The sequence below is a fragment of the Sinocyclocheilus grahami genome, unplaced genomic scaffold, assembly GCF_001515645.1.
Source record: "Sinocyclocheilus grahami isolate Dianchi unplaced genomic scaffold, SAMN03320097.WGS_v1.1 scaffold265.1, whole genome shotgun sequence".
NCBI lineage: Eukaryota > Metazoa > Chordata > Actinopteri > Cypriniformes > Cyprinidae > Sinocyclocheilus > Sinocyclocheilus grahami.
In genome coordinates, this window is record NW_015505444.1 from 803,415 (window position 1) to 815,040 (window position 11,626).

General features: G+C 36.2%; 1 protein-coding gene across 3 annotated transcripts in view; it reads left to right on the forward strand.

Annotated features, from left to right (window-relative positions):
* LOC107599376 (dymeclin) overlaps nt 1–11,626 on the forward strand; it is an 85,947-nt gene that overhangs the window by 20,515 nt on the left and 53,806 nt on the right. For all 3 annotated transcript variants that reach the window (XM_016290951.1, XM_016290950.1, XM_016290952.1), the window contains exons 9-10: nt 9,997–10,182; nt 10,273–10,451. In XM_016290951.1, the coding sequence (XP_016146437.1) occupies nt 9,997–10,182; nt 10,273–10,451 (365 nt within the window). The remainder of the gene's footprint in view (nt 1–9,996; nt 10,183–10,272; nt 10,452–11,626) is intronic.

Consider the following 11,626-nt stretch of genomic DNA (forward strand, 5'->3'; position numbering starts at 1 on the left):
AATATTTTTTTGTATTTTATATAAGGTGTGCTTCCGTGAAATAAGTGTTATAGAACTTAAATTATTTATATATATATATATATATATATATATGATATTTTGTATTTGTTTATCTTTATGTGAAATATTGCATATTATAGAACTAAAATTTAAACTAATTGTAAAAAAAAAGTTAGTTTAAACTTGATTTAAATGATTTATAAATATAAACTATAACTAAATTGAAACTAGAATAACAAGAAAACCATAGCATTTAATAAATGTAAACCGAAACTGTTGCAGCCACTGTGGAATTAAATGAAAACTCACCTGAAACCTAGTAAAATTGAAAATATTGAAATCTAATTTGAAAGTGCTAGTGTCTGTCTTTTCGTTGCTTTCTGTTTTTTCTGTTCTGTCTTTTTATGGCATATTTTACTGTCAAATGTCGAGAGCGGACTGTTGTAGCGCGAAAGTACATTGCTATGATGCGCGAGCGCAGATCTCTCTTCTCGCACGCGGATTTCCTTTGCTCTCGCTCTCGCTCCGTTATAGAGGGGTTTGACCAACCAGTTAGACAGACAGATTACTAGGTCATTTATTTGCACAAATCATCCAAGCACCCAATCCCAGCCATTTCTAATATACTTTTGATTAATATGACTAAATATTCAATTGTAACTAAATTAAAGATCCATCTTTGATTGTCAAAAGAATTCCAGCCAGTTCGATTTCATGTAGCATTTTAATCGGTCAGTCATGGAAGTCTGATTTGTTGATAACTTTTGACAACGTTTAATCCAGGTGCGAAAATAATTAATGTCTAGCGCAAGAGCACGGAGAGATTTGCGAGTGCAAAGGACACAGTTTGAGCGTGCACACGGGCACTCTTTGAGCACGAGGAGAGATTCGCGATGGCAACGGACACGTTTTAAGTGCGCACACACTCTCTGGGAGAGAGCGGCGCATATCTGAGAGCACGCATCCGGTTTAGTGCAAGAGCAAAGGAAATCCGCGTGCGAGCGGAGAGATTCGTGCTCGCGCATCATAGCAATGTACTTTCGCGCTACAACAATGCGCTCTCGACATTTGACAGTAAAATAACGCCATATCTTTTTTGTTCTTTTTCACTGTGACAGACACAGTTAGTCAGAAGTACGATTAGAGTCTAGAACTACATGTATCATCGACTGACACCCGACTGGCCAAAAGATACAAAATGAGCTTGTTAACAGCTGTGAGTCAGTGCCAAGATGACGTGTGTGTGTGTGTGTGTGTGTGTGTGTGTGTGGAGAATCCAGACAGTGTGTCTTCATTGTCTGACGGGTAAATCAGGCCGGCTAAATGGAGACACAAGCCCTGTGTGTCAGTCCTGTCAGCCACAGTAGGAATTCTGGGCCTGATCCTGTTTGCGCGGGATGGAAAGATTCAGGCAGGATTAGGCGCCACGATTCGTCACTCTGGAATTACATGTGCCGGAAAGCCTTCTGGATCACATTAATGTTAGCTTGACTTAAACGTTTACGATTCTTTCAATGTCGTCCACCACCTGATGTTTTATTCACTCGCGGTTATAAACGTCCCACTGTTGCAGGGACGGATTATGACACAGCAGTGCACGGACTGATTAAAGGCCCCCCTCGGTTGAAAATTTGTTCATTTTTTTATTCGAAATTTTCCCAAACGTGTTAACTATATCATAAAATATCACAATTCTCAAATATAAGTAAATGCATTTTGCACCTTTTATAGATCATGTTAGTTTATCTATAATGGGCTATGGGAAAAGTAGCCTAATATTAGTGTAATCTATTAACTAGCCGATGCATAAAACCCGTTTTTTAACTTGTACTAGATATGGGTGTCATGTCATAGAATATTTTTAATACGACTGACTTTGTATTTAACGTAAATTTAATCAAAACATTGTAAGTTACTAATTATAACACTTTCATTGTACATAAAGAGAGCAAAGAATATTTGCATTATCAAAGAGTATTAACTTCAGTCTAGACAGAGTTCAAGCACTCTCAACAACTTCCATTATAATCACTGAAGCTGTTTATACTGTGAAATTAATATCTTACTTACATCGTACACACATCTGCACTTTGTTTATGATGAAAGAATTCGCCAGAGAGCAGCATTCAGTCAGCGAGCGCGCGCACTGAACAAAACACAGGCTTTTCAGTGATGACTGACTCATCTGAATGCCTCTGATTGGCCATTGCATTCATAAGCTCAACAGAATCCTGTGTGGTTGGTTATAATGCGCAGCACTGTAAAAACGTGTCTGGCTCAGCGCCAGCCAAAGCATGAACGCAGATTTGAATTTGGCAGCTGATTCTGTGCCGCACTGAACATTCTAATCGTATCAAATATAAAAAAATATATTATTCAGACATTTTTAGTCTTTTGGACGCTGCATTCAAAATCCACTTTGCTTAAAATCCTGAGGGGGGCACGGTTGAAATCGCGTTCCTGGAGGAGCAGTATTTCGGCTTGGCCCCCACCTCTGGTCTAGTGCCCTGGGCACGTGCCCGGTAGGCCCGTGCGTTAATCCGTCCCTGCACTGTTGTCTGAGAAACAGCTTATGGTCATTTTGCTAAATTTGAGTTGCTCTAGAAACAGGAATGTGATGGATAACCTCATTTTTTGTCTATATATTAAAAACAATATATCAAAATATATTGCTTTCCGTATTTGTATTGTTGGCAACATCAAAGGACAAGTATTCAGTTGAGCTTCTGTGGAGTTTTTTGGCTTTTAATCCATATTTATTATCCCAAACTTCCTGTTTCAATAGGAAATCCGTCAACACAGGAAATAAAATTGTGCTCGTCAGGTCATTTCATCAGTGTGAATGTTTTTAATGGATAAAACTGTATATTCATAATGTCGGCCACCGTTTTATCTAGTTTAAGAGCAACGCCACACTAAACCACCCAAAAAAAAGAGATTAATGATCGTATTTAGAGTGCAATGCTCTCTGGGAAACTCTTGCTCTTCATAAATCAGGGTGGTGGTCTGATCTGTGTGAAGCTGGCGTGTTAATGTTTCCCTGAGCCGATGGGAGATCCTGGAGTCTGTGTGTTTTTCTCTGGGCTGGGCTACTGAATGTCTCTTATGATCGTCTATAATCATTCACTTCTCTTCTTTCTCCTCTCTGAGACGGACCAAATATGGTGTATCTCACAAAAAACATGTTCAGGTCCCATTTCACACCAAAATCAAAAGAATAAGAGAGACGATAATATAGTTTACATTAAAAAAAAGCCTTTCAGGACCATAAGTTTGCATTGTGTTTTATTTTCATGACAGTTCACCACCAATTCTTATTACATACTGTGTCTGTTCATTTTTACAAGGCATTATAGAAATGTTCACATTTTTTTCCTCAATTCTCAGCTTCTCTTATTATAATGAATTTTTATTTTATTTAATTTTTTATATAATATTTTTAATTGATAAAAGGCAACTATAATGTATAAATAGTTTTTTAAAATATATATAAAAAAATCTGTTTTGTTTATTTTTATATATTTTTATTGACAGTTCACTACCAATTCTCATTACGTACTGTGTGTCTGAAAAACAATTTTCTCAATTCTCAAATTTTTTTATTATAGTGAATTTTTATTTAATTTTTTTATTTAATATTTTCAATATATTTAATTTGTAAAAAGCAATGAGTCCTGCTATGATTTATAGTTTTTTTTAAATATTTTTTTTATATATATATATATTTGTTTCGTTAGATTTTGTTAAATTGTCTAATTATATTTACATTTTTTAATTACATTGGGTATTGGTGGAGCAAATCACTTTATTAATATGACATTATTAAAAACGTCACAATGCAACACATCTTATTTGTACTACAAATGAGCCTCACTTCCAAAATATAATTAATATTATTTAATATATTTAGTTCAATGTAAATTGTAAAAAACGAATTACATTAATGTAAACAGTTTAATTAGATGAGATTCCTAATTGATTCCAGATTTTAAAAATTACTGTACATTATGGTATTGAGGTGTGATACCATGATGAAGCATTCTGATGTTCTTGTTTTTTGTGTTTGATCTGTGTGAATAACCGCTCCTTTAAGCATCCGTGCTTAACACTTCAGCATTACATTTGTTTAATAGTTATTGAATTTGCGTCAGGCATTACCAGAATCCTGCTATTGTGTGTATGTGCTGTGTAAGTCTCAAGGCCGTCACTGTGTCTGTGTTCAGGATTAGTGCTGTCTCGGCTCAGACTACAGCGCAAGAGACAGAGAAATGGTAAATGATAGAAGTGGAGAATGATAGAGAAATAGCATGCTTTTTGGGCTAATATTACTGATAACTCTTTGCTTTTTAAGGTAGGAACACCTTAACAAATCCCTAGAAACCACTCGGAACACCTTAGCAACCATCTAGCAACTCCATAGAAACCACTCAAAACACCTTGGTAACCGCATATCAACTCCCTAGAAACAATTCAGAGCAACTTAGCAAGCAACCCCCTAGAAACCGCACCTTAGCAACTGCATTTCAACCCCCAGAGACCACTCAGAACACCTTAGTGACGCCCTAGTAACCACTCAGAATACATTAGCAACCAGTTATCAATACCTAGAAACTACTGAGATGACCTTAGCAACCACATAGCAACTCCCTCAAAACTCAGAACACCTTAGCAACCCCTTAGAAACTATACCTTAATAACTGCATCGCAACCCCCTAGAGACCACTCAGAACACCTTAGCAACACTCTAGAAGCCTCACCTTAGAAATCACATCACATCCCCTTAGAGACCACTTAGCAACTCCCTAGAAACAACTCAGAACACCTTAGTAACTCCCTAGAAACCACACCTTAGTAATCACATCACAACCCTCTCCACTCAGAACACCTCAGAAACCTCATAGCAACTCCCTAGAAACAACTCAGAACACCTTAGAAACCTCATAGTGATGCTGACTACATCACAGCATCATGGTGGCGAGCTATGCCTGATCAAACACCACATTGCCTGCTGCTGAAACCACGGTGACAGGAAGTAATGGTGGGCTTATAGCTGCAGACAGGAAGTGCTTTTGTAGTTTACTCAGGAATTACAATTCAAAGATTGTCAGATGCTCAATTCAACCCGGTAAGGAAGTGTTTCTGTGGTATTGAGCATAAAAATTGTCCTGAGCCCGGTGAATTCACCAAGAATTTGGTAAAATATTGCTTCAGAAGCGTAAACTCCTAGAAACAACTCAGAACACCTTAGTAACTCCCTAGAAACCACACCTTAGTAATCACATCACAACCCTCTCCACTCAGAATACCTCAGAAACCTCATAGCAACTCCCTAGAAACAACTCAGAACACCTTAGAAACCCCATAGTGATGCTGACTACATCACAGCATCATGGTGGCGAGCTATGCATGATCAAACACCACATTGCCTGCTGCTGAAACCACGGTGACAGGAAGTAATGGTGGGCTTATAGCTGCAGACAGGAAGTGCTTTTGTAGTTTACTCAGGAATTACAATTCAAAGATTGTCAGATGTTCAATTCAACCCGGTAAGGAAGTGTTTCTGTGGTATTGAGCATAAAAATTGTCCTGAGCCTGGTGAATTCACCAAGAATTTGGTAAAATATTGCTTCAGAAGCGTAAACCATCACTTAATAACCCCACATTTGTTGCTATTGCTAAAGAATTTGCTCTGTGGGAGTTTTTAATGTAATTTTTACTTCAGGAATGGACAAAAGATGTGAAATTACAGTAGCCTGTGTGTCTCTTTAAGACAAAATCAGGCTCTAAATCAGACTCTCTTTCTGAAACTCATGTTGGCCTCAGACTTTGTAATGAGTAATAAATCAGACACTGTTGAGTTTTGAGTTGACATGCTTAGAGAGAGATCCACAGGGACTTTTACAGGAGGACTTGGACAATGTGTGTGTGTAAGTTAGCAGCAGCATTTGTCACCCTCAGCCGCCTGTTTATGTACTGACAGCATTAGTGGCATGGAAAACCCCTGTGTGTGTGTGTGTGTGTGTTCTCAGCTCTGCTGGATGGCAGCCATGATGTCTTCATTTATCTGCTGCTCTGTTAACAGAGCCCACAATAACAACCCTAGGACACACACACACACACACTGAGACCCCAGAGCATCTGCAGTGCAGAAACATAAGAGAGTTAAGACCATCGCACACACTTCTGTGCACAACAGACACGTAATGCTTCTATATTGTGGTGCAGATTGTGTTTTTAGTAGAAATACTGTAACATTCAAAACTCAATGATTTCTAATCCATTCAGGGCATTTATTGAAGATACTGTACATAATTTATATTCTCTTTTTATTTTTTAACATTTATTTTATTTACATTTCATTTCTATTTTATATTTAATATGAATCATTTATTAATATTTATTATTATATTATTAGTATTTGTCTTTTTTGAAATCTTAAAATGGATAATGCATATGATTTTCCCCTGTCATTTTGTATTTTTAATATTCTGAGTATATAAAATAGATGCAATTCTCAAATCTGTTTATATTTTAAATAAATTATAATATATATATATATATATACTGTGTGTTTATATGTGTGTGTCTGACTATAATATATTACAAGACCGTTGGTCCGTTTCTCTCAGCACAACACAGATATAATATTCCAAGAGTGAGAAATAAGCTCATATTTTATACCTTTTGTAGCATTTACTGTTTTCCCTGAAGCCTACTTATGTTAGTCATAATATAATATAAACAGTACAATCTTAATAGGTTTCTTGAATCAAAAACAAACAGGATTTAGTTTTATGACCATTTCCACGCCCCTCTCTGATTATTTATATATAAAACAAGTAAATATTAGCGTCCATGAAACAATTTGAACACAAAATGTCAAAATTATGAGAGAAAAAGTCACTGCTGAGACTGACTTACATGACCTTTTATTCTCATAATTTTACATTTTATGCTATAATTATGACTTACTAAAGCTTTTTGTCTTAAGCTGGTTAGCTTAAGACTGGTTAGCATGTTGTTTCATGGACGCTAATATTTACTTGTTTTATATATAAATAATCAGAGAGGGGCGTGGAAATGGTCATAAAACTAAATCCTGTTTGTTTTTGATTCAAGAAACCTATTAAGATTGTACTGTTTATATTATATTATGACTAACATAAGTAGGCTTCAGGGAAAACAGTAAATGCTACAAAAGGTATAAAATATGAGCTTATTTCTCACTCTTGGAATATTATATCTGTGTTGTGCTGAGAGAAACGGACCACACACAAGACAAACAGAGAACCAAGAGACATACGAGTGTGTTTATGAAAGAACAAGAGAGATTGAGTGCTAATCAAAGGGGTTTTTTCTTCATCCATCATTTTTCCCGTCATAAAAGTGTGTCAGTGTGTCTGAGAGCGATTACAGGCTTCTGATTGGCTCTGATGAGTAGGGTTGGGAACTGATAACCACCGCTTATTCAGAACCGGGTCTGTTTTTTGAAAAGAACCAGAATCGTGAGCAATTTCTAAGTTTCGGTTCCGAAAACGGTTCTGGTGCGACACGTGACCAAGCGCTGTGAGCAGCCTTACGCCGGTGTGTCCCGTAAAGGATGTCACAAACCAAATAACAGAAACGCCACCCTGCCTCTTTAATTATTAAGCACATTGTTTCCCATGACGCGCACTCCACAGACGCGCCGCGTCTTTAAATGACGTTTTCCACGACTGTACGCGCACTCGCATCTTTGATAAATGTGCACGTTGTTTTGTCTGACTGTACATGTACCGGCAGCACGCAGCTCCTGCCGCCACTAAATTACATTATTTTTGTCCCATATTGTTATTAATATACATACTGACTTCAACTTGGACCACTAAATAAATAGACTGCTATTGTTATGTAAGTATGAGGGTTAGATTATTTAGTATACAGGTCATTTCAAGAGTGATAGAAAATATTTTCATGCATTTTAAATGTTTACACCATCTCCTGACTGCATTATTATTTGTAAAATAGGGGCTTTATGCAGTGTGTGTATACATGGTTATATGTATAATATTTCATTAATTTAGGGAACTGAACAAGTGTCTTAGCCCTCAAGGGACTATTTTGCCAACCAGCTTATTCCTGCTTGAAAAGCAAAATGTTATTGATAGTGTAAAAAACATCAAATTTGAAGCACATGCATTACTCAACATTACTTGCTACCTTCCAGCAACACTACATTCAGTTAAGGTAAAATAGTAAAAAAAAAAAAAATTTGTTAATTTAAATGGAACCGGAATCGGAACCGGAAAATTTCTAACGATACCCAACCCTACTGATGAGTAGATTACAGTCTGCACTGGCGTCTGCGCTTGCTCTCAGTTAATTTAAATGGAACCGGAAAATTTCTAACGATACCCAACCCTACTGATGAGTAGATTACAGTCTGCACTGGCGTCTGCGCTTGCTCTCATTGGTCGACTGACGTCGCCGTGGCGTCCAGACATTTGGAACTTGATGTCATGAGGAACCTAACGGATAGATGCAGCCAATAATATCAGTCTAATGACCTTTACTGTTATCAGTGTTCTCAGAGCCGACCGCGACGTGCGTCTGGGAGGGTGGAGGAGAGTTTTTCTGCCAGTGTTGTTGTTTTTATTTGCAGTGGATGTTTGTTAACATCCTGGCTCTGCTTCAGTCTGCTGTGGGGCCGTGATGTCCAGCCACAAGTGATTAGACATGGAGACAGGCATCTCATTTCCATCTCATCTCTCTCTCGCTCTCTTTCCGACCCACCCGATACGATGACTGAATGATTAGTAGCTCAGAATCTGTTAAAAATCAGTTACTATTCATCAGCAACCTGCTGTTTGTACATTGTTGGACAGAAAAAGTTTAAATTATGAGATAAAAAGTCACGAGCAGTCAGCAGTGACGTTTTCACAGAATTTAGAATTTTTGTTGTAATTCTGAATTATATATATATATATATAAAAAAAATAAATTGCAAATTAAATAAATACAAAAATAACATCACAAAAAAGCACATGTAGAGGTTTCCCATACATATCTCTTGCTCTTATTTGCTTAATCATTTTCCGTCATTATGGCCCTGCAGTTTTTGTTTTTAATCTTCAACCATCAAAGCGGATGCTTGTAAGTAATGCTGTAAGACATACTTATGTTCATATAATCATTTATGTATTTAAACAGAACGAAAGGAGTGACTGTGATGTTGTAAAGAGCGCTAGACTCTATAGATTACATCTGGAGCTCTTGAGGCAGAAGAAACTGTCCTTTTTTTGAGCCATTAGCATGTCCGGTTGTCCACTACACTGTTCATGAATGATCTTCTGCCTCCGTTATTCTGCTTCTGGCCTGAAGCGACATCTTTTAAGTGTGTCGCCATTGAAAAAGCACCATATACTGTACTACTTTTAGCTTTTTTCCATACGCTTAAAGGTTTCTGCACCAAAAAAACTAATTTATTTTTATTTATTAAAAAAAAAAAATATATATATATATGTGTATATAATTTTTTTATTTATTAAATATTTAAAAGTATAAATAATAAAAATGACAAAAGCACATAAAATTACTAAAACAAAAATCCAAATGAAAACTGAAAATATAAAAAAAGCTAATTCAAAATATTAATAAATACTACAATAGTATATAAATAATACTACCTCACTGTGTTTTAAACTGTTCTTTGCTGTTGTACCTGTAATACGTTAAGATGAATGGCATTTCACAACTTTTAAGATTGTTGAATAAGTTCCTGTAGGATTTTTCTTCCCATTTGATCAAAAATCATAAGTCTGATCACTCAGAAAAATGAACAACATCAAGTCTTTTGAGATGTCGTTCATGTTTGTATCTCAAATAGTACAGGAATTAATGTCAGTGATAATGTGAGACAAAAATGCTTGATGTGACCTTTTCTTTTGTCACCATTAATTAAAGTCACTCCATGGTGATCATTTTCCAACAGATGTAATTGATTTCTGTGTTATTCAGGTGGATTGTGGAGCGTGTTCACATTAGGCGGAGTCAGCAGCAGGCCGGGGGCGGAGCAAGATCAGAACCCTCTCCCACTGTCCAATCAGAGTCTGCTATTGCTTCTGGTTCTGGCCAATCTGACTGACGGAGCAGACTGTCCGAACCCCTACCGCCAGGCTGTTACCTGCTTCAAAAACACCCAAGGTAAACCAGACTGGCTCTCATCCCAGTTTGTTTGTGTTTTTAGTTCAGTGAATTGAATTAGTTTCACTGAATCTCTATTATGTGTTTCAGATTCCTCATCCCTCCCGTCTCCTCAGCCTCACACGTTTCAGATCAACTTTAACAGTCTGTACACAGCGCTGTACGAGCAGCAGAAATCAGACCAGGTGACGCTACTGCTCTACACGCTACTGCACCAGAACAGCAACATGAGGACGTACATACTGTCCCGCACGGACATGGAGAACCTGGTGAGATCATATATGCATTTCATAGTGCTTGCAGAACATATGCATTCATTTAAATGCAATTGCAGACTCCTGTCAATCAGTCACTGTGGGCGGGACTTTTTAGACAGGGATGTGTTTTCTTTTTAGGGGTTGATGTTTGTTATTTTTTTTTAATTATATGCCGATACGTTTTTCTGTTTTGCCCATGTGTCAGAAGATTATACATTATTAAAACTAGTAAACACAGAAGTATTGTAACATTTGCTTTTCTATTATTAGTAATATAAAGGCTAACGCTGTAATACTTTCTCATTTACTCTCTCGCTGATCGAAACTTTAAAACCTTGATTTCAAACTAGGCTGTGCAGTTTGCCACTGTCATATTCACTGTGTACTGTATGTAAAATTAGTGCAAACGTTATTTGAAAAAATATGATTGATTGATATGACTGATTACTGATTGCAATGTTGCGAATTACAGTGTTTATTTCCTTTTTATTCATATTTTTAAGTTTCTTTACAAAATAAAGAAATTGCAGTCTAAATTATAAATCTGTTTATTTTACAGAAAAAAATATTTTAATTATTTACATTTGATTTATTTTCAAATTTTTTTATTTTACAGATTTGATTTAAATAATTTACATTTTATTATTTTATTTTATAGATCTGTTTATTTTACAGTTTTTTTTTATTTTATTTTCAATTTCAGTTTTTTCATAAAATGTATTTTCAAATGATATCTAATTTAGTAAATATTATGTAAAACAAATATAAATTTAAATTCAGCAGTTGTTATGCATGTAGCTTTAAATGCGTCTTTAAATTATGTAGTGTGATATGTCAATCAGCTTTTTATCAGCAGTTGGCATCCCTGGTTTCTAAGATATCAGCATCGGGTATCAAAAAAAAAAATCACCGTCGGTTACTAGGGGTGCTCCGATCAGGATTTTTGAGACCGACCACAGAAAGCAGTATCTGCCGATACGATCACCGATACCGATCTTTTTAAAGCCTTATTTTTATCATGTAGAATTATTTATAGTAATACTCCAATCAGGAATTTTAGGCATTTATTCAGGGCCTGAATTTTATTTTTGAAAATGGGGGGAATTTTCCTCTTGTGACTATTGTGAGAGGGTTTTTTTTTTTTGAGGGGGGGGGGGGGGAAGCATTTTTTAGACTTTTTTCAAAAA